This window comes from Bos taurus, chromosome 8 (genome assembly GCF_002263795.3).
Source record: "Bos taurus isolate L1 Dominette 01449 registration number 42190680 breed Hereford chromosome 8, ARS-UCD2.0, whole genome shotgun sequence".
Lineage (NCBI taxonomy): Eukaryota > Metazoa > Chordata > Mammalia > Artiodactyla > Bovidae > Bos > Bos taurus.
Window position 1 is genome coordinate 105,641,205 of NC_037335.1, and position 24,155 is coordinate 105,665,359.

Consider the following 24,155-nt stretch of genomic DNA (forward strand, 5'->3'; position numbering starts at 1 on the left):
TGTAGCCCGCCAGGCTCCTCCATCCATGGGGTTCTCCAAGCAAGAATACCGGAGTGGGTTGCCATGCCGTCCTCCAAGGGACCTTCCTAACCTAGGAATGGAACCTGTACCTCTTATGTCTCCTGCTTTGACTGGAAAGTTCTCTACCAGTAGCACCACCTGGAAAGCCCTAAATCCCATCTATATACTTGCAGAAATGTAAATCCAATAACAGTAAAACTTCTTAAAAGAGCACCTTTGAGCTTAGATTGTTGGAGGTTGAGCAGATCTTTAGGCACCAGGGTCGTCTGGAAGAATCTCCTTCTGCTCTGTTTCCCCGTGTGGATTATTGGGATCATAGAGGGAAAAACAACTCAGCAGGTAGGTTTTTTGGGGGTTGGGAGAGATTATGGATGTCATCAGCACTCATCAAAATTAAGAAGGAAGCTAATTTTCAACTGCTTTTACTTTACTGATCTTCAGTATTTTCCCCTCTGAATTTCTAGTGTATTCCTCACTCTTTAACAGGTATCATGTCTGCATTATGAAATAACTGACCTGCATCCCATTTCCTCCAGCAAGCCAGCATCTCTGAGCTACTGCCAGGAGCTTAAGGACTTATAAAGCCTCTTTGTACTCATTACCCTCCCTGGGATGTAACACAACGGAAGTAGACCATTGCCACTTAAAAGGAGACTTAATGGTGGAGGGTTTCCCCCATTACCTCAGGATCCAATCTGCTATCACTTCTGGAGAATGACAGTAGTCACTCTCTGCAACGCCTTTTCCAGTCCGACCTCCATGCTGGCGCTGGAATGGTTTTTCTTCAAGAGCTTGCTGACTCCTCCGCTAATGTTGTGCAATGGTTCTCAGTTACTTGAAACATAGTCAGACTTTCTCTCCATGGCTTCCAATGCTCTGTCCAGCTCCCAGCCTTACCTCTCGCTTCTTCCTGTTTTGATCTCTATTCCCAACGAGAGTGCTTTCAGCCTTTGAGTGGCTTTGCTGTTGTCCAGTCGCTCAGTTGTGTCCTGCTGTTTGGACCTCAGCACGCCAGGCTTCCCTGTCCTTCACCATCTCCCAGAGTTTGCTAAAACTCATGTCCATTGACTGACTTACCTTTCCTCTTATCTCTAGGCTTTTGTTCATGGTGTCCCACCTGCCTGGAGCTAATCCCCACCCCTTCCCCATCTTTCGGGTATTGGCATCACTTTTTCAAGAAAGCGTTTTGGAACCCCCTTTCATTTGTCTCATGACCCAGCAAGTAGTTCAAAGAGCCTCCATCCCTCCCTTACCACAGCCCAAAGTAACTGGCTGCTTCTCTATAATTTCTGATGCACTGTATGCTCCCTGATTACAGGGAGAATTTGTTCTTTAGCTGATTGCCCAGTGCCTGGTATATAGTAGAGAATCAATAAATACCTGTTGAGTGAATAAACAGAGGTCCCCCGTCAGTAAGAAACACGACCCAAGCAGAGAGAGAGAGAGACAATAGGAATTTTTAATGCATGGGAAGTCCTGCAGGGACTCTGGGCAGACCCACGGGGAGCAGGAAGAGGCAGGGGTCCTGCCAACCCAAACATGTCTGGAAAATGAACGTCCTAAAGACCCAAGCTTCCTCACTGCCAATGATCCTCAGGGCCTCCTTCCTGATGCTGAAGGGGGTCCAACTAGCTTTCCACAGGGCTCCTCCTGGGGTCCACGGCAGGAAGGAAGCCAGGGGGTGGATGGCAGGAGGAAGGAAGTAGAGGAAAGGCCGCTGGGTCTCCAACTGAAAGCTCCTGCCTCGGGACTGACCGCCATCCATAAGAAAAAGTTTAAAAAGGAGAGACTTTGATAGAGTCAAATAATACCTTAGAAAAAATAAAAGCTGGGGACAAATGAAGAAATCCAGTGGTGACAAAGTCCTCCGTTGGCTATCCACAGGAGAGTCTGCTTTGGCCTTGCTGGCAAGCCTCCTCCGCCAAGCCCATCCTCAGGGTCCTCCACCCCCTGCCAGGCCCCAGATCCACGAGAGCACTGCTCGCCCTCCCCCTGAGAGTCCCTGTGCTCACGGAGGGCGGCGCCCGCCCTCACCGGCCCTTGGACTCCCCGTACGTGTTCCGGGCCATGGACACCATCTTCTCCTCGCACGTGACTTTGGTGTCCTTGAGGATGCTGTACCACACCATACCCGCAGGCCGGACCTCCTCGCTGCGGCAGAAGAGGTAGGGCACGGTGTCCACACGGCTCTGGATATAGGCGCTTCGCAGGAGGCTGGAACAGTGGCTGCTCACCCTCTCCAGCCGCCGGAGGATCAGGTGGGCCTTCCTGGAAGACAGGAGGGGACGGTGATGAAGCTGGAGGAGCCCAGGTCAAAGGATTAGGACTTCGAGGTGGTCAGTAAAGGTCAATGGATGGATGAGGGCTTCTTGTCCCAACAGTTTTCTAACTGTAAGTGTGATATTGTGAACACTTGTTCAAAAATCACTTTGGAATTTGTCCTCAATTGTGCCATGTGCAAAAAGTGAAAGAGAGGACAATTTCATGGATACCAAGAGAGGAGGGGGGGTAGGATGGATTGAGAGATAGGGATTGACATATATATATTATGGGCTTCCCTGGTGGCTCAGCTGGTAAAGAATCTGCCTGCAATGCGGGAGACCTGGGTTCAATCCCAAGGGGTTGGGAAGATCCCTTGGAGAAAGGAATAGCTACCCACTCCAGTATTCTGGCCTGGAGAATTCCATGGACTGTATAGTCCATGGGGTCACAAAGAGTTGAACACAACTGAGTGACTTTCACTTCCACTTTTGTGAATAAAATAGATAACTTATGAGAACCTACTGTATAGCATAGGGAATACTACTCAATGCTCTGCGGTGAACTAAATGGGGAGGAAATCCAAGAAATAGGGGATATATGCTTATATGTGTGGTTGATATGCTCATATCATTTTGCTGTATAGCAGAAACTAATGCAACATTGTAAAGCAACTATAATAAAAAATAATAATAATAAAATAGAGAGAGGTGTAAGTTTTGACCTAACATATTCACTTCTACAATATAAAACATAATTTGTAGTTTTATTAAATTTGAAATGAGAAAAAAAAACTTATAAGCCTTAGAACTCTGGCCAAGTAATAATTATTATAATGATGATAAATGACAAAAAGAATAATAACTAAAATAAATTAACACCACATGCTAGATGCCGGGTAAGCAATGTATATACACTTTAAAATCTGTATTTAACCTTTACGACAACCCTGAAAATACTTTCCCCTTAGATTTAATGAGTATGGAACCCAAGTTCCAGAGAGATGACACCACTTAACCGAGCTCAAACATAAAGGTAACCACTGAAGTGGTCACCCACTAGGTCTGAACAGTCACCATGTCCCTCTCTGTCTGCTGTCTTACTGCTCTTCCCTCATACTCTTTTCTCACAGTCAGAAAAAAAAAAAAAAAAGCTTACCTTCTGGGCTTTTACTTCATGAAAGCCTTTATATCTGTATCCCCAAATCAGACATCTCTCATTCTCCTTGTCTCTAAACAGTGATGGTAGCCTTACCTTCAGAAACTGGTTGTGAGATTAACTAAGAGAGATGCCCAAAGGCTGGCCTCGAGTACCCTTTGCTCTCAGCAAAGGGTAGCTTTTATTCCAGAGAACCGTTGTGATGATGTCTCAGGATCAAGGTCACACCGCACACTAGTCCTAGCAAGAATCGCCTTGGACTATGGTGATCATCATTAGGAATTTATCTAGAGCTCTTTATGTATCACCAAAGAGAGGCTCCTCAAGGAGATCTGATGGCTGCAGAGAAAATGAAGGCAAGTGTCTCTGAGATCACCCAGCCCAAGGTTTCTCAGCAAGGCACTGTCGACATGTGGGCTGGGTCATCCTTTGCTGGAGGGGCAGTCATGCAGCATCCCTACACCTCCGCCTGCAAGATACCTGCTCCCACAGTCCAAGGCATAACAAGAAAACAGTGTCCAGACATTACCAAATATCCTCTGCCAAGCAAAATCACTCCATTTGAGGGCTTCCCTGGTGCTCTAGTGGTTAGGAATCCACCTTGCCATGTAGGGGGACGTGGTTTTGGTCCCTGGTCCTGGAAGATCCCACATGCCACGGGGCAACTAAGCCTGCCCACCGCAACGCTGAAGCCTTCGTGCCCTACCACCTGAGCTCCACAACAAGAGAAGCCATGGCAGCAAGAAGCCCCAGCCCCACAGCTAGAGAGTAGCTCCCACTCACCACAACTAGAGAAAGCCCGTATGCAATGATGACCTAGCACAGCAAAAATAAGTCAAAATTAAAAAAAAAAAAAAATCACCCCATTTGAGAACCAACAACATGGTCTCATGAAAGTTGTGGAAACGGAGGCTTCGAGAGGGTCACACCAGAAGTCAGCTTTGCCGTCCGGGTGTCTGTCTCCACATGGGATCCACTTTCTGCTACATCTCCGCATCCTCAAGATGCCTGGAGATCCTGAGGGGCCACAGGCAAGGCCCTCTCCTGCTGTCCTCTGCATGCCCCTTGGAGACCCCCAGGAGGGAGGCATTTTACGACAGCAGACCCCACAAATGCGAGACTGTGTCAGGCACCTGCGTGGCGGCTGGAAAAGGGCCGGGCTTATGTGTGTAGGTCTTGTGGGCATGATTTATGAGGTGCCTTTCAAAAAGTCCTCTTTGTATAGCTCACCACTTGGGTGGAATATTTCCTGAGGTGCCAAGAATTCATAGCTTCATAATCACACTCGCCCCACAGGGCTCTCTCGCCTCTGGCAGGCGCCTCCCCGGGGTGGGGAGGGGAACCAGAGGGGCTTACTCCCAGCCCTCCTCATTTCAGCTCTTGCTCTGCTCCTTAGCAGCTCTGTGTCCTGGGGAACTTGAACATCTCCAAACCTGCTTCTTCCTTTGACGAGCGGGTTGGGGATGAAGTTAAAGGAGACAGAGTCATTGCTTGTACCTTTGCTGAGCATTTGTTGCACAGCAGAGTTCCCAATTCAGTAGGAAAGATACACAAGTGGAAAACTGCAAGGCAGGTGGCAAGAGCAACAATAAAATGAAATGTGGGAGCTGTGGGGAACAGAGGACAGTATCGTGTGGGATTGGGAAATCCAGAAAGACTTCCTGGAAAGGGGGGAACTTGTGCTGAGTCTCCATGATGAGTAGGGTTTGGACAAAGAAGAGGGAAAAGGCATAACAGGAAGCCTAGGGAAAGTCACAGACAGAAGGGGTTTAGAGGTGGCAGATGGTGTGCAAGTGGGCTCACAGTGGGAAACTGGAGAAGTGGCAGGAGCCAGGCCACTGGAGCTTAGAAGCTGGGGCGTGGGTTGTATAGAGTAATGGTGACTGCTGAGGTTCGAATCTTGCCCCAGACACTTACTAGCTCTGTGATATTGAGGACATTGTTTCACAAACTGTGCCTCAGTTTTCTTACCCACAAATGGGAATAATGACTAGGTCTACTACAACATAGGTAGTAGTGAAAGTTACTCAGTCCGACTCTTGCAAACCCATGGACTGTATGTAGCCTGCCAGGCTCCTCTGTCCATGGGATTCTCCAGGCAAGAATATACTGGAGTGGGTTGCCACTTCCTCCTCCAGGGGATCTTCCCAACCCAGGAATCTAACCCAAGTCTCCTGCATTGCAGGCAGGTTCTTTACCAACTGAGCTATGAGAGAAGTCTACCACAAAGGTTGTTTTAAAAATGAAAGAAGAAATCAATGAATTTATAATCAGCCCTCCATAGGGGTAAGTGGGGACTTACTGAAGACTTCCAAGCAACAGTTTTCAGAGACAAACTGCTTAAAAACATTTCTGGCTGCGTTGAGGAGGATCGAACCGGGGGAGGGTAAGACCAGCAGAAAGGAACCAGGAAGAGACACATCCAAGTGTTGCTCATTTCTTGCCATTGTACTTAGGGATGCAGGCCTGCTTCTTTGCCTACTTTTAAAAAGCTACTTCTTCTGTTTCCTTATTCATAAAATGGGGATCACATTTGTCCACATTATAGAGTTGAAGCAATAATTAAATAAGTTAATATGTGCAAAACTCTTAGTAGAAAGCATCATTAGCACCGCCACTGCCACCACCACCATGATTTGTATACTGATTTAAGCTTTGAGCACTTCTATAAGCCATTGCCAGGAGACAGATAGAAATAGTAACAGCTTCTAATGCAGAAGCAGAGTTCCAGGTTTGAGGATATGCTCGGAGCTATGGGAATATATCGGAGAAAGCGATGGCACCCTACTCTAGTACTCTTGCCTGGAAAATCCCATGGATGGAGGAGCCTGGTAGGCTGCAGTCCATGGGGTCGAGAAGAGTCGGACACGACTAAGCGACTTCACTTTCACTTTTCACTTTCATGTATTGGAGAAGGAAATGGCAACCCACTCCAGTGTTCTTGCCTGGAGAATCCCAGGGACAGGGGAGTCTGGTGGGCTGCCGTCTCTGGGGTCGCACAGAGTCGGACACGACTGAAGCGACTTAGCAGCAGCAGCATGGGAATATATAAAGTGGACATTCAATTATTAATTTGGGGACTCAGTCAAATCTTCCCAGGGGGTATAACATCTGAGCTAGTTGTTCAAAGGTGACACAGGTAGATGGGAAGGCAGAGGAAGTTGCTCACTGGTTTAAAGAGAGCATAAACCATCAGTTTTTTTGAAATGGTTAGTGCAAAGAATGGGTGGGAGACGAGTCAGTTTGGTAGAGATCAGACCATCCAGACTCTTTTGAGCCATGGTAAAGTATTCTATTTTGAGGGCAATGGAGAGTCATTGTCTGATCTGCATGTGTGCACGCATGCTCAGTCATGTCTGACTCTTTGAGACCTCAGTGATTGCAGTCCACCAGGCTCCTCTGTCCATGAGATTCTCCAGGCAAGAATACTGGAGTGGGTTACCATTGCCTCCTCCAGGGGACCTTACTGATCCAGGGATTGAACCCACGTCTCCTGTGTCTCCTGCATTGGCAGGTCGATTCTTTACCACTGAGCCACCCGTGAAGCCCCTATTGCCTGATCTAGACAGCCACATAAGTCACAAATACAAAATGAGATTGAGGAGACAAGTCCTCTAAGATGTCCAAATGCTTTGTCTCCAAGGGCCCAGCCACTTCCATAGAGATAATCTTGGAACTCAACTGGACAAGCCTTTCTATAGATGGAAACTAAAGACTGAAATGAGAGAACAATTTTCCTAAAGGACCACCTTAAGTGAGTAACAAAAGCAAAACTAGAATCGGGGCTCTGAGTGTCTAGAGCTGAGATGAGATTTGGTTTTGAAGTCCCAGATTCAAATCCTAGTTCTATCACTTAGCTACATGGATCATGAGCAAGCTCTTCAACGCTACTAACTCCCAGTTACTGCATCAGTAAAATGAGAACAACAGTGTTTCTGGAGGATGAGAGGACCTGGGTGATTTGCTTAGTTCTCAGTAATGTTAGCCAAGATATTCTGCAGTGGAAAGGACACAGGCTCCAGAGTATGTTAGGGCAAGCCATTTCTTCTCTATGAGCCTCAGTTTCCTCATTTGTAAACTGGGGATAGAGATGCTTATTTTGTAGGACTGCCATAAGCGTCCAACAAGGAATTTTCACATAACAGGAACTAAACCAATGTTAGTTTGCTTAACTGTCTCCTGCTCTTTCTCCACTATACACGATGCTTCATTGAGATGTGCAAGGAGACAAAGGCAAGAGAATTCAGAAGGTGAAGCCATGAAGAGAAGGGTTGGAGGTGTTCAGAGGCTGGAGCGGGGTGCCGGGTGAGAGACCGAAGGTGAGATTGCTGGGTAATACACTGCAGGCAGTGGAGATTCATAAATCAAAGGCTAGGCATGCCCCCACGCTTTGCCTGGAGGGGGAAAGCACAGGTCAGAGTGACCACTTTTCTCAAATACCGGAAATGAAATCCTCCTCCTTGGAGACAGGACGCGGGCCCAGCAGGATGGGAAGCCAGAGGGGAAGGAGGGACAGCGCACATTATCTATCACGGTACCCGCAGCGAGACTGAGACAGGGACGGCTTGTGAAGGAATCAGCGGCTGGGCTTGGACGCCGCTTCTCCGGGAACTGCAGGACCTTAAGTGACTACTCTTCCCAGCACCATTACCCACTTCGCTGTTGACACAGTTATTGGACAGAATCTAATTCTAAGGGAGCCATGGGATGGGGCAAAAGAGGAGAGACAGCAAGGGAACATTTCCATTGGCCTCTCTCCCTAATCTCTGTCTCCTTGAGCTAAGCTTAAGTCTCTGTGTTAGCTGACCTCAAGCTTGATGAGAGTCAGTGGCACGGCACGGCTGCAAACAAACTGGAACACCACCTCTGGAAGCACAGAGGGCAGATGCAGGGAAATAAGGTCTTCCATTTGAGCTGGGCCTGTCAGGCCACAACTGGAGAAGCCCACTCGCTTCTGGTAAGAGTGACACATGCAAACTGCAGATCATGATGCGGAAGGTTGTCTCGAAAGCAAGTCTCCTGCAGAAGTGCTGCAAGTAGGAATCAGGTGTGTCCCTGAAGGGGGGCGGGTATTTAGGAAAATAGTTATGATGTTCTAGTAAATGAAAATAAGAGGGGAGAACCCTGAGGATCAGGGATGACAATGACGACAGGCGACCGAGGACCCGCCAGGTGCCAGAAACCTAGGTAACATGATCTTCAGTGACACAGGAGCATCACATGGGCCTAAGGAAGTCACTGGGCAACTGGGCCAAGTGTTTATACATATTTGTTTACAATAAAAAAGTAAGAAATCTAGTTGGTCTTTATTTAACAGAGGGATAAATTAATGTGCGATAAATTCATATAATGAAGGAACCTTTAAAAAGCCAACATATGTGCATATGCATCTGTAGGAAAAGACTTGTGCTATTAAGTGTAAATAGGCAGAAAACAGAGCAAAACGAATGTATTTGATCAACATAGCAGAGTGGACAGAAGTGGAACTATGCGGTCTACAGATGTCAACATATCCTTAAGTCTGAACCAGTTTCCTTACTCATGAGCAGATCCGTGTCACATCCATATTGATCTCTGGAGAAATATGTGCACATTGTTACCAACTTTATCTCTGGGTAGAGACTAGGAGTCCAGGGAATAACATTTTAGTTTGCAATTTTATATATATACACCTGTCTCATTTACACATTACAGAATGAACAAGAATTACTTTTAGGACAAAATACAATAAAAGGCATTTCCATTTTGAAAACATGCATACATACACACATTTTTAAGCTGGTATGATGAATGTGTGCAATGAAGCCACGGTTTTATGGCTTCCCAGTGGTTCACTGGAGTTACTTTCAGAATATCCACATCCAGTTTAGCCTCAGACCACCCCCATTAAACAGAAAATCAGAAGCTCGGGTACTGCCGTGTAAATATATTTCCTCAACACCAGGTTTGAAATACGATTTGTAAGGTGACTAGCAAAAATATTTACATTTGGCTTTGTGTCCTTCTTGTTCTCTCATAAGAAACCATGAGGTCTTCCAAGAACTCATTTCTAAACTGATGGTAAGAATGACTAAATCTCAACAAACCCCCAAAGTATTTCAGTTTGGAACAGATGGAAATTTCAACAACCTCAGATATGCAGATGATACCACCCTAATGGCAGAAAGAGAAGAGGAAGTAAAGAGCCTCTTGATGAAGGTGAAAGAAGAGAGTGAAAAAGCTGGCTTAAAATCCAGCACTCATAAAACTAAGATCATGGCCTCTGGTCCCATTACTTCATGGGAAATAGATGGGGAAAAAATGGAAACAGTGGCATATTTTCTTTTCTTGGGCTCCAAAATCACTGCACACAGTGACTGTAGCCATGAAATTCAGACACTTGCTCTTTGGAAGAAAAGCTATGACAAAGCATATTAAAAAGCAGAGACATCACTTTGCCAGCAAAGGTCCATATAGTCAAAGCTATGGTTTTTCCATATGGATGTGAGAGTTGGACCATAAAGAAGACTGATCGCCGAAGAATTGTTGCCTTCGAACTGTGGTGCTGGAGAAGACGCTTGTGAGTCCCTTGCACAGAAAGGAGACCAAACCAGTCAATCTTAAAGAAAATCAACCCTGAATATTCATTGAAAGGACTGATGCTGAAGCTGAAGCTCCAATACTTTGGCCACCTGATGCGAAGAGCCCACACATTAGAAAAGACCCTGATGCTGGGAAAGATTGAGGGCAGGAGGAGAAGAGGACGACAGAGGATGAGATGGTTGGACGGCATTACTGACTCAATGGACATGAGTTTGAGCAAACTCTGGGAGATGGTGAAGGTCCAGAAAGACTGGTGTGCGGCAGTCCATGGGGTCACAAGGAATCAGACACAATTTAGCAACTGAAGAAGATAATTATATACATTGCTATATTATTAGTGGGGGATGTTCTGTGGGACATTTGTTCAGACTCATAGCGTGTCTTGCCCATCTAAGACACTGTCAATTTTAAGACATGCTATTGATTTAATAACAGCCTTTCAAGAAATGAAGAAAGAATGCAACATAATGTGCACATCGATTGTGCACAGTCGATCTTGATTTCTGAAATGTCAAAATATGCAGGAAAAAAAAAATGAAAATGCGTCTGCAATGATAGGAGTATGGTTCTAGGAGCCTAAGGTTGCTCTTGTTTCCAACATCCTAGAAATTCCAAGACAGTGAATCCAAGATATCCAAGGAGAGAGCTCACATCATCTTGGACAGAAGAATGTGTACTGACATCCCAGGCTTGGGTATTTTCACAAAGAACAAAGCAGTGACAATTCATAACAGGCTCTAATCCTTTTCAGGTGGGAAATCCTTCTTGTCTGGTTATGTTTAGAAACAGCCTAGAGTGAATCAAGCCTGGAATGATTTCTGTTATCTATTAGCCATGTCCGCCATGGAAACAACAGGGGCTGATAACAGAAATACAGCGTCTCTACCATAAATGAGATGAAAAGACAACCCTCAGAATGGAAGAAAATAGTAGCAAATGAAGCAAGTGACAACAGACTAATCTCCGAAATACACAAGCAGCTCGTGCAGCTCAACGTCAGAAAAACAAACCGCCCACTGGAAAACCGGGTACAAGACCTAAGCAGGCAGTTCTTTGAAGAAGACATACAGATGGCCAATTAACACATGAGAAGAGCTCAGCATCATTCATGATTAGAAAGATGCAAATCAAACCTACAATCAGAATGGCCATCCTCAAAAAATCTACAAACAATAAACGCAGAAGAAGATGTGGGGAAAAGGGAAACCTTTGGCATAGTTGGTGGGAATGTAAACTGATATAGCCACTCTGGAGAGCAGTATGGAGATTTCTTTAAAAACTGGGAACAAAACTACCATATGACCCGGCAATCCCACTACTGGGCATATACCCTGAGGAAACCATAATTCAAAAAGACACCTGTGTACTCCACCGTTCATTGCAGCACTCGTTACACCCCAGCCAGGCCATGGGAGGCAATTTAGATGTCCATTGACAGATGAGTGGATAAAGAAGCTGTGGTACATAGATACAATGGAATGTTACTCAGCCATAAAAAGGAATGAACTTGTGTCAATTCTAGTGAGGTGGACAAACCCAGAGCCTAGTATGCAGAGTGAAGTCCATCAGAAAGAGAAAAACAAATATCATATATTAACACATAAAGATGGAGTCTGGAAAAATGATACTGATGAAAGTATTTGCAGGGCAGGAATAGAGACACAGACACAGAGAAGAGACTTGTGGACACAGCAGAGGAAGCAGAGGGTGGGACAAATTCAAAGCAGCAGTAAAGAACATACATTCAGTTCAGTTCAGTCGCTCAGTCGTGTCCGAATCTTTGCGACCCCATGAATCACAGCACACCAGGCCTCCCGTCCATCATCAACTCCCGGAGTTCACTCAGACTCACGGCCATCGAGTCGGTGATGCCATCCAGCCATCTCATCCTCTGTCGTCCCCTTCTCCTCCTGCCCCCAATCCCTCCCAGCATCAGAGTCTTTTCCAATGAGTCAACTCTTCACATGAGGTGGCCAAAGTACTGGAGTTTCAGCTTTAGCATCATTCCTTCCAAAGCAATCCCAGGGCTGATCTCCTTCAGAATGGACTGGTTGGATCTCCTTGCAGTCCAAGGGACTCTCAAGAGTCTTCTCCAACACCACAGTTCAAAAGCATCAATTCTTCGGCACTCAGCCTTCTTCACAGTCCAACTCTCACATCCATACATGACCACAGGAAAAACCATAGCCTTGACTAGACGGACCTTTGTTGGCAAAGTAATGTCTCTGGTTTTCAATATGCTATCTAGGTTGGTCATAACTTTCCTTCCAAGGAGTAAGTGTCTTTTAGTTTCATGGCTGCAGTCACCATTGGCAGTGATTACCATATGCAAAATAACTGGTGAGAAGTTGCTGTATAACAGGGAACTCAACCTAGGGCTCTGTGACAACCCAGAAGGGTGGGGTAGGAGGGGTTCAAGAAGGTGGGGACATATGTATACTCATGATTGAGTCACGTGGCAGAAATTTCTGTATGGCAGAAATCAATACAACGTTGTAAAGCAATTATCTGCTAGTTAAAAAAATATGTATACGTATATAACTGAGTTTAAAAAAAAAGAAAATAAAGATATTTTGAAAAATGTAGCAAATATTTTCAAATTAATTAATGTAAAAGTGATTTGTAAAATGTAAATAAAGCATTATATGATATAAAGAAAAACAGAAATATGTAGACATACATTTACTCTAGACAGATCAATTTCACTGAAACAGAATCTCTTCAAGTGCTGACTCTCTTCTCTCTCTCCATCAGACATACCTGAGAGGATTGAGAAGCTCAGGAGTGGTCAAGGGTATTTGATTGGAGCAAATTCTGACCCCTGACCACCTATAAGCAAAGTTTTTCAGGTCTCCCAATAGGAACCGTATGGCTGGGACAGCTGGGTGTCAGCAGGTCTTCTCTGAGCATTGTTTGCAGGAACCTGTGGTTGCCATGGGAACCAAGCTCCAGAGGACATTGACCTGATGGATTTAGGCAGCAGTAAGAGTCACCCTTTTGTCACCAAATTTTATAGGGGTACCCAACCAAAGATCCAAGGAGAAGCAGAGAACATTTGGGGGCTTGGTGGTTAGAGGCCAACAAAATCCTAACAGAGTTCATCTCATGATACTAGGGTGCTCCTGGAAAAACTCTTACTGTCCTAGCCATCCTGGGTTCCTGAAGAACATGCCATGCTGGGCTAGAGGTGAAAGGACACTTTTGGTGTGTCTCTTCTCTGGTTTCTATGACCTTCAGGGCTGCCTGGTTCCCTCTCTGCAGCTGGAAGGGACCTTGGAGTCCAGCCCTTTTGTGTTGTAAATGAGGCCCAGAGGGGAGAGGCAACTTGTCCAAGGTTACACAGCAAGCTGGTGATGAAGCTAGAACAGAAACCCAAGGCAGGGTCTTGCCCTTTCTCCTTCACACCTGGATGTTCTGCAGACTTGCTAACATTTGAGAGGCTGGTACATCTACCCACAAGGATCCTCTCTTTAAAACACTGACCCAGCTTTTGGAAGAAAAATGACTCATGAATAGGGCTCATAAAGAGCCATTATGATATGACTTCAGCTGCCGTCTTCGGCCTTCCCTTCTCCTCCTCACCCTGAACTCTCCACTCCCCTGAGATTTGTCCTTCCTGACTGAAGTATATTCTCTTACCCTGCCCTCTCTCACTCTTGGGGCTTCCCTGATGCCTCCGTGGTAAAGAATCTGCCTGCAATGCAGGAGACGCAGGAGATGAGGGCTCGATCCCTGGGTCAGGAAGATCCCCTGGAGGAGGAGAAGGAAACCCACTCCAGTATTATTGCCTAGAGAATTCCCTGGACAGAGAAGTCTGGTGAAATACAGTCCATAGGGTCACAAAGAGTCGGATACAACTGAGTACATACACACACACGTGCACACACACACACCCTTGCACTGGTTGTTCCTTCTAACGAGAGCACGCCTCCCCTCCCACCTTTAGGATTCCTGCTTATTCTGGACTTGTGAGCAGACACTCACTGTCCTCTCCAGGAACTCTTCCTCGAGCTCCAGGATTAGCTGCACCAACAGCTGCACCTAGACCCTTGTCACTCAAAGCAGGGCTTTTAGACCAGTAACACTGCTGCTGCTAAGCCGCTTCAGGCGTGTCCGACTCTGCGACCCCACAGACGGCAGCCCACCAGGCTCCTCCGTCCCTGGGATTCTCCAGGCAAGAACACTGGAGTGGGTTGCCACGTATCACCTAAGAACTTGTCAGAAATGCAGATGCTCAAGCCCATTCCAGGACACGGAGTTGATCTAAATTGTAACCAGACCTCCAAGTGATTCTCCTGCACACGAAAGTCTGACAGACATTGCTCTAAAATGCGCTGCCCACCCCCTTTATCACATGCTTCTTGTGACGTATTTCAGTCTTTTTCTCACTAGATGCAGAGCCTGTCAAAGATAGGAGCTGTCTTCTTCCGGCCCAAGGTCTGGCACATAGCAAGTGCAATAAAAGAATCAATGACTCTATAAATTAATAAGTGAGGGTCTCTTCAAGTCTCTCAATATTGGCAAGGGCAATGCATTTCTTGATAATGTTATTTCTAAGCCAGAAAAATTTAGATTTTATAGAGTTCAGTTGTTTCCAATTGTGGTCCTTGATAGCTCAGGTAGACCTCATGGATCCTTGGGATTGGAGCGGGGAAGCTGAAGAGGAGACCCAGCAAGGGGGCTCCAGGTCACGGCCTCTAACTCCTGCCAGAACAGCTCTGTAGTCATCCGGCTTACACATCCACTCATCCCATTATCCGATTATTCAATAAGTCATGGTTTATCACCTGAGTGGATAGGACATTAAGTATAAACTATAAATTGACATTGTGGTGGGGATAATATCTTAGAGATAACACATAAGTAAGCCCATAAGTGGACTTCCTTGGTGGTTCAGTAGGTAAAGAATCTACCTGCCAGTGCAGGGACACAGAAGACATGGGTTCTATCCCCAGGTTGGGAAGACCCCGTGGAGAAGGAAATGGCAACCCACTTCAGTATTCATGCCTGGGAAACCCCATGGATAGAGGAACCTGGCAGGCCATAGTCCACAGGGTCACAAGAGTCAGACATAACTAAGTGACTAAACCACCACCACCATGAAATAGATAAGCAATATAAGATACTAAACTAGTAGCTACAGCACATAAAATTAAAACCTGAGGGTGTGATACAGTAGAAATTTTAGAAGTTTCCCTGAGGAGTTGGCATTCTAGCTAAGAGCTGGGGCTCTTTGTAAGCTTTATTTAGAAAACAGGTTTTTCACTGCTTAAAAAAAAAAAAGAAAAGAGAGAAAGTCTCTTCATCTTTATAGATGAAGAGACTCAGGCCCAGAGAGACCAAGGCTGCCTGGTGAGTTTATCAGCAGTGCCAGGATGGATCAGGATGCAGCTGTCTTGATTCCCGCTCGTGCAAGCGTGGGGCATCAGGGAAACCTCACATTCCCTCCAGAGACTAGAAAGACCTAAAAAGGAGGAAGCTGGGTGGCACAGGCGGGGTTTGGCAGACAGTGGCTGGTGACCAGCTGGCTGGAGGTGAGCGGGTTATCACTGTCCATTACTGAGTGGGTTGTTCTGCCTCTTTGAGTGACCAGAAAGGCTTTCCAGAAGATTGATGTCCTGGAGGGTCTTACAGGATCCCAGAAGATGATAAAGACAAAGTCGAGAGTGAAGCTCTGGTTTAGCTTCCACCCAAATTCCCTGAAGCCTGTGGGAAAGCCCAATAAAGGGAGAACGCCTTCCTCCGTGCCTGGGCAAGATGCTAGCCGAGGTGACTCATGCCGCAGCTTTCATCTGAGGCTCTGTGCTCCTGTCTGTCTGTCTGCTCTCTTTTAGCCTTTATCTAACAGAGAGGGAGACAGTTACAAACCCAGGATCCAACAGAACAGATAAGGTCTGCCCCGGGGAAAGACCCCTTTTATCCCTCGACGGAGCCTTGAATTCTTCGAAGGTTACTGCACGTGTTGCAAGGGCTCGGGGTGAAAGCTCAGGGCAGAAGCAGACCCCACAGCAAACTCTGTGTGCCTCCGTGCCACTCATTTAACCCCGTGGGGGCCTCCAATTCCTTTCCATTCATAAACTGGGGAGGATACCCTATTTTGTCTGTTTTACAGGGTAATTTTAAAGCTATTTCAAGCATAACACGCTGCCCACTAAGTACTTCAGGAAGTCATGCAATTCTCTCCAGTACCACTGACATGATCCTGGCCTGGAGCACTGCACTCTGTCTCCTGGATTTAGTATCACAACAGCCTCTGGGGCCTCCCTGCCTCCCTCTGGTCAGGACTGCTCTAGTCCGGGCTGCCAGTGGCTGTCAGAGGGATCTTTTTCCCTTGAAGATCTGATAACATCTCCCCCTGTGAAAAACACTTGAAAAGCTTCCCATTACCCTAGAGAGATAATCCAAACTCTTTAACCCTGCTTAAAGGGCATTCGGAACTGGCCTCTGCTGACCTCTCCTGTCTTATCTCTTCCCACTCCTGCTGTCACACATTTTGCTCCGACTGCACAGAAATTCTTTCAGTTCCTCCACAAGCAGTGTTTACCAAAGTGTGGAAGGGGTTCCCCTGGGGCAGGAGAAAGGATTTTAGGTGGTACTCAGGAAGATCACACGTCCAGTATTAAACAACAATGAATCACAACGGGGAAAAGCATTTAGATTCCATTTTTCAATCCCTTGCCCTCCTCCAGATTACTTTCAGAGGGAAAGGTTTAATTCGGGACTGTGTTTTAAAGTGCTTCTCTAACACTCACTAATCTTCCCTTTTAAAAGGAAAGCTTCAGGCTCTGCAAGGCTTAAACTGCATTGTTTTCTGGTATTTTGTTTTTCTTCCATTGTACTGAATGCTTAAGTTTAATTTTTATTAAGGGTAGACGGGGCTCGTCTTCCCTTTACACAATGATACAGTGCTTTCTTTTCAAATATACTCGCAATAAGCGGGCCTAAGGACAAAACAGAAAATAAAGTGCAGATAGTATGGGAATACGGTAAAAATCATAAAGTGAAAGTGTTCGTCGCTCAGTCACGTCTGACTCTTTGCGACCCTTTGGACTGCAGCCCGCCAGGCTTCTCTGTCCATGGGATTCTCCAGGAAAGAATACTGGAGTGGGCTGCCATTCCTTCTCCAGAGGATCTTCCCCAACCCAGGTATCAAACCCAGGTCTCCTGCATGGCAGGCAGATTCTTTACCATCTGAGCCACTAGGGAAGCCCACAATAATCATAAAGGTGGAGGCAAATGATAATTTCAGAATTTACGAGGTTTTAAGCCCTGCTCTACATAGTATTGTACCTCTACATCTCACAGGCTACTCCTGTGGCCCCAGACCTCTGGTCTTCTTCTTCCACGTGCCTGACCCCAACTCACCCCGTAGGCCTCACAGTCTCAGTTCTTGGGAGGGCTTCACTGGGTTACCCAGGCTGGGTGCCTGGGCCTCGTGTCCCCAAAGGGCTCCTCTCTGTCCTTTCGACCCTTATTACTCCTATTCTATTTTTTTAATTGGAAGAAAATTGCTTTACAATGTTGTATTGGTTTCTGCCATACAACAACACAAATTAGTCATAATTATATACATCTCCTCTCCTTCTTGAGTCTCTTCCCCTGCTTCCCATTCCACCTCTGTAGGTGGTCACAGAGCACGAGGCTGTACTCCCTGTGTTATACAGCAGCTGTCTATTTTATGCATGATAGCATATATATGTCAGTGCTCCTTCTTCAGTTTGTCCCATCCTCTCCTTCCCCGGCTGTGTACACAGGTCTTTTCTCTATGTCTGCATCTCCATTCCTTCCCTGCCAAAAGGCTCATCAGTACTATTTGTCTAGATTCCATATATATGCATGGATGCTTAGTCGCGTCCGACTCTTTGCGACCCCATGAATCGCAGCACGCCAGGCCTCCCTGTCCATCACCAACTCCCGGAGTTCAACCAGACTCACGTCCATCGAGTCAGTGATGCCATCCAGCCACCTCATCCTGTCGTTCCCTTCTCCTCCTGCCCCCAATCCCTCCCAGCATCAGAGTCTTTTCCAATGAGTCAGCTCTTCGCCTGAGGTGGCCAAAGTACTGGAGTTTCAGCTTTAGCATCCTTCCTTCCAAAGAACACCCAGGACTGATCTCCTTTAGGATGGACTTGTTGGATCTCCTTGCAGTCCAAGGGACTCTCAGGAGTCTTTTCCAACACCACAGTTCAAAAGCATCAATTCTTTGGCGCTCAGCCTTCTTCACAGTCCAACTCTCACATATATGCATTACTATACTATATTGGTTTTTCCTATTCTTTGCAACTGCTTAATTATGTGGAACAGTGAGCTACACGTAGGTAGGGACTGCTTCTGCCTTTTTAACAGTGCATAACCAACAACCAACCTAAGAAGGGGGCTCTTGATCTGTGTGGAATGAATGAGTGGATATCACTGCTGGGTGCAGGATGTGAAACACAGCCCCCACTGCAGAGCTACTTCGGGAAGCTTCAGAGGATACTGACTGTGTGTCAGTTATGGGTGACTCCTCTATAGCACCTGTCACTGTGGCTGGCATAGTCACTGCCGGTGACAAAAAAAAAAAAAAAATCGCGCCTTAATACATGTTGAATTTGTGAATGCATTTAGTCATGGTCACTAGTGGACTTTATTCCAGAAAAAAAAAAAAAAAGACAACTCGGATTTCTTATGAAAGAGAAGGAAAAGCCCTAGATTAGGGTCCATGACCCTGCCACTGCTCTTCTATGACGTTGGTTAGGACATATGTCCTCAAGGAGGCTACGTTTCCCATTTCTAAAACTGAAAGTGGAAGGTAAGGGGACTGACTGAAAGAGCGCTGAAGTCTCTCTCTTATCTAGCATTCCAGAAGTCCAAGAAGCTAAAATTCCCAGATTCTTTCATTCTCCTTACCCGCTTCCCACCTTGAGTCCTGACATGACTTGAGTGACTGCCTCCCTTCTTTATTTCCTAAAGCCCATTATCAGCCTATGGAGAAAAGGCTCCAATAAAGTCAAATGGGAACAGGGAGCATCTACTGCTCCGCTCACACTTACGCACCCACCTACCTGGGCCCCAGCTCGTCCTCGCTCCTCCAGACAAAATCGCCGAACTTCTCATAGTGTGAGTTGTAGTGGTGCTGGACGCGGAACAGCATGGAGGCAGAGACTTCCATCAGCGTGTTGTAGGCGGCCTGCTGCTCCTTGCCGCTCGTGTACCCATTATACAGGTTGTAGATCTTGTCAGCTATCTCTGGGGGAGAGGAGGAAGTGCAGGCACAGATCACGGGACGGGAGGAAAAGGGGAGGATGGAGGCATACCTCACAACTAGGAAGGCGTATTCAAGCAGGAGTTCACCTGTGTGGTCTTTGGGGCAAATAAACCTTAATTCCATCCTGAATATATCATTGACCAGTTGTATTCCATTTTCTTGTCTACCGTTGGAGATAATAATCCACACACAGGAGGGGCATTGGGAGGACTAAATTAAAAGGTGGATATAAAGCACTTGACACGGGGTCGGCACAAAGTTAGCGCTTACGATTGCGCTCGTTAACATAAAGTCTGTGCCTAGGACTTAGCAGAAAATTCCAAACAAGTGCAGAGGCTTCCGGTAAGTGTCTTGAGCTCATCTCAGTGGTCTACTTCTACCTCCTCTCTGCAATGTTTCCAACATATTTCTGTGATCAGGTCTAACAACTCTTCATTCAAAAATCTTTCAAAGAAAAATCTAGACTCTTTTGCTTGCCATTCATGGCAATTGCTACTGTTTCCGTTATTCCTGCTAACTGATGTAACTAAAATTCATTATGGGCTGCTCTCTTGAACAGAAGCCACATTCTTTCATCTTTTAAGACTTTGAACAAAATTTATGTATGCCCCCATGTCACTGCTTAACAACAACTGCCTTCAGGAGAACTTGAGGGACCTGGGTTCAGGATGGGAGGATCATTTACTTTTTAGGGCTTTCTACTCTGATTTTTATTGTTCTCTAAAAAAAAAAAAAAAAAAAAACATGTTCATGTGTCCTTTTAAAATAATAATATAAAAAAATTACCAGGAATCCATCTCAAATCCCCTCTTTTAATAAGACTCAATATCTCAGTGTCTTTTCTTATCTGATACACAGCCTGATCATCAAGCTTATGACTGAGCCATCTGAAGAAATGTCTCTCTCTGCCCCCCTAGAATGAAAACTCCTGAAAGATGGAGAGCACATCTGTTCTACACTGCTTTTACCAGGGCTCTTAGAAAATACTTGCTCACCTTGAACTGAAGCACCATCAGGATTCATGAGCTACCATCACATCTTTGTAGAAATTGTATCTACATGTGGTCTAAGAACTAAGTATATGGTGGATCTAATTTATTGGTTATTTTTTTTTTCAGGTGTTTTGTCTAATGTTTACAACTTCATAGACCAGAAACATGCATGCTGATTCTGATGGATAGTTACTGACTGCAGCTCTTTGCTGAGAATTCTGAGGCCACCCCTGGGCTAGATGGGAAGGTGTGCTGTGATCAGCTAATGATGTCTGCCATGATCAGCTAACGATATCGGCCATGATCAGCTAATGATGTCTGCCACAGGTGCAGCAAAGTCTAGTGGTCCTCCACGTGCCACCTACTTGCCAGCTCTAGGGCACACTGAAGTGGAAGAAAGGGACTGGTTTCTAAAAGCCTAGGCCAAGGGGCAGAACACAGTCACACGGTTCTGACTCTCCACCATTCCTTTCCTCAAAGCCAGAACACATTCTATAAAAGAGGAGCAAGTCTGTACACTGGCAAAGATATTGCCAGCCAATCTCAATTTCCTTCATGGCTTTGATTCATTTAGCTCCACGTTCTTCCTCCAGTCCTTTGCCTTTCTTCTCCCTGTGCCAGTATGTGTGTGTGTGTGGAGGCAGAAAAGGAGTGGTGGATGGTGACTGGTGGGTGCAGAATTTAGAGACTGAAAATATGGGAAGGACTCTGGAAGTGAAGAAAATGGGGCGGGGTGGGGGGTCACCTACCTTCCGCCTTGTTGTCATCCACCAGTGGACAGGCGGTCCTCAGGGTCACTGTGCTGAGCTCGGAGTGCCTCCCTCGTGTATCCACCGCGTAGAGAGTGAACCTGTGGTACAACAAGAAAAGAGAGCACGAGGCTGTGACTTCAGAGCAAAAGGCCCTGGAAGCTGCAAGGAGGAACACAAAAATCATAGCACAGGAGTGATGGTTGAAAGAACTCGGGGATGATTAGACTGCAGGAGAAATGATCTGGAAAGAAAAAAAAGATAGTCACTAAGTGTGTATGAGAAACCAACTGACTGCTGGGCATTTTGCACCTAATCTCTTCATTTACTAGAGAAGAAAATGGCACCCTACTCCAGTACTCTTGCCTGGAAAATCCCATGGATGGAGGAGCCTGGTGGGCTGCAGTCCATGGGGTCGCTAAGAGTCGGACACGACATCACTTTCACTTTCACTTTTCACTTTCATGCATTGGAGAAGGAAATGGCAACCCACTCCAGTGTTCTTGTCTGGAGAATCCCAGGGACGGGGGAGCCTGATGGGCTGCCGTCTATGGGGTCGCACAGAGTCGGACACGACTGAAGCGACTTAGCAGCAGCAGCAGCAGCAGCTGAGCATTAACTATGTGTCAGAATTACTTTAGGAGCTAAGATTACAAAGATGAGCAAGAGAGTCAAGGTCCTTGCTTGCATAAAGCTAAACAAAACATAAGTGAAAACTTAGACAATGGTGCATATGAGAAAGAATATAACAGGATCATGCAGTAAAGCCTGAAGTGAAGGCAGGTGTGGGTGCTTTAGACAGGTGTGTCCTGAAAGGCCTTCTTGTTGAGAGGTTTGAATTGGGACCTGAAAATGAGAAGGAACTAGCTTATGGGAGGAAGACCTGGGGGAAGAGTATTCCAGGCAGAAAGACCAGTAAGTGCACAGTTCTTGAGGAGAGAATGATCCAGACTGTTGAAGGAGTAGAGAGCTGGTGTGGCCGTAGCAAAGAGAGATGACGGGGACCGAGTGGGCCATGATAGGAAGTCTGGGAGTTAGTCCAGGTACAAGGCATGTCCCCAACTTTCAGTGTTGGCACTTGCAGGTCCATGATGTATGAGGAGGGTGGGGCAGGCAGTCTGTGTGGTATTAGAGGGAGAGAACTGGTAAACCACAAACATGGTGGAGTGGGGTCCAGTCCCAGAGGAGACACAGGCCTCTGGCCTATTTTGGGAAGGCTCTCTGATGCTTCACACCTCCAGATCTCCAAGATCTGAAATTAAATAAAGCCAAAAGAGTGAATAAACTTTCAAGAAGAGATCATCCTCGGAGGCCAGTGACAATCTGAACAGAAGTGAGAAGGGCTAAGCGTCTGAGTGCCCTATCTTTGCTATGCCACCCTCCTTCGGCAGCCTTCACGGGTAGGAGCAGGAGTGTGGAGTGGGACCAGGGGCTCCCTGGGTCAAGCACAAGAAACTACACTCCAGGGCTCTGCTTTCCTTTCCTCCTTCTCCAAAACCTCAACTTGCCTCGTGCTGTGGGTGTGCTAAGTCGCTTCAGTCATGTCTGACTCTGTGACCCCAAGGACTATAGTCCACCAGGCTCCTCTGTCCATGGGATTCTCCAGGCAAGAATACTAGAGTGGGTTGCCACGGCCTCCTCCAGGGCATCTTCCCGACCCAGGGACTGAACCCACATCTTTTAGGCCTCCTGCACTGGCAGGCAGGCTCTAGTCCCACCAATGGACGTAACACTACAATTGCCAAGTTACAGAATGGTGAGCCCTGATTGACTGCACATATTAGGCAGCTAATATATATGACTTGGTTCTCCAAATTAACTATGTGCAAAGTTCTTAACATGTGTCAAGCACTGACCCACGCAGTTTCATCTGTATTACTGTAATTAATTTCCCCAGATGATCCTAAAAGATAGCTACTATTATTCTCTTTATGTTATACACAAGGCTCAGGGAGAGAAAGCAACTTGCCCAGAACCATAGTAATTACTGGGACTGGAAATTGAGTCGAGGTGTGTCTGAGTCCAGAGCCCATGCGTTGATCCACTATCAGCTACTGTCTTCTGCTAAAGGTCTGTGGATGTCACCTCTGTGAAAATACAATTCCACTAGGCACACTTGCCAAATTCCAACTATGTTGAAACAGTGCCATTCCACGTGTTTTTCTAATCTTATGAAAACCCGAGAAAATAATCACCCACATTATCTTCATCTTTCAGAAGAGGAAACTGAAGATGAAAAAGTTAGGCAATTGGTCCAAAATCAGAGTCAGACAATGAAGGAACCAGGACCTGTTCCCTGCTTTGTCTCCCTCTGAAAGCCGGATGCTCTGTACTCTCAGCTCTGCTTTGCTGCTGTGGGTCCACACGGCAGGCTCAGATGGTCAGGACTTGGGACTCTCACAGCCCCTCTCAGCTTTAACACCTCATGGCTTTATAACCCAAAGGTGGTTTTTGTAAAAGGCACTATGCATCAGAACTTCTTGGTACAAGGGGCACAGTAAGCAGAAGCCAATATCTTTCTGGAGAAAAGACTGCTTGTCTTCTTTGTGCGTTAAAATCTCCTTCTTAACAATAACCCATTTTTTCTTTTGAAGAGCAGTGAGAGGTACTCATGCCATCCCGAGAACGTGTGTCTAATTTATTCCTTGACATTGATTCTGAGTTTCACTGTAATTCAGATAGTACAACAACATTGTCCTCAGTTTTCTAGGAAGCCTTGGTGCACGTGGGGATCCGTCAGTCCGTTGTGATGGTCTGTGTTTAAGATGCCACGAGCGGAGCTGACAGCAAGGCTCAGAACCATACATGCTCCACATTCTTTGCTGCTACGAGTCACTGCCACTAGGTCCATGACAGACCCGTGGAGACACCTCCTAGCCCTGGAGGAAGGTCAGCACTAACGTCCTACCAGGCTGCTGCCATGGCGACTGAGGGGATGGGTCCAGCAGGGAACAGGTCACCCAGAGCCCTGACGCAGCCTTGTAGCCCGATCACCATCTACGCAAACCTCAGGTCTGAGGTTCACTAGATGTGTGACCTTGGGCTAGTTGATTATCCTCTCTGAGCCTATGTCTCAAATGTAAAATAAAGGAAACAAGTTCCTCCTTGCAGAATTGCTGGGCCAAGTGCCGGAACCCTCGTTCAGCG

General features: G+C 46.3%; 1 protein-coding gene across 4 annotated transcripts in view; it reads right to left on the bottom strand.

Moving 5' to 3' along the window:
- Positions 1–1,458: 1,458 nt before the first annotated feature.
- ASTN2 (astrotactin 2) overlaps positions 1,459–24,155 on the bottom strand; it is a 1,047,916-nt gene continuing 1,025,219 nt past the window's right edge. For all 4 annotated transcript variants that reach the window (XM_024996359.2, XM_024996356.2, XM_024996355.2 and 1 more), the window contains 3 exons: positions 21,009–21,109; positions 19,065–19,248; positions 1,459–2,289 (listed from right to left, as the gene is read on the bottom strand). In XM_024996359.2, coding sequence (XP_024852127.1) covers positions 2,052–2,289; positions 19,065–19,248; positions 21,009–21,109 — 523 coding nt within the window. In that variant the 3' untranslated portion in view covers positions 1,459–2,051. The remainder of the gene's footprint in view (positions 2,290–19,064; positions 19,249–21,008; positions 21,110–24,155) is intronic.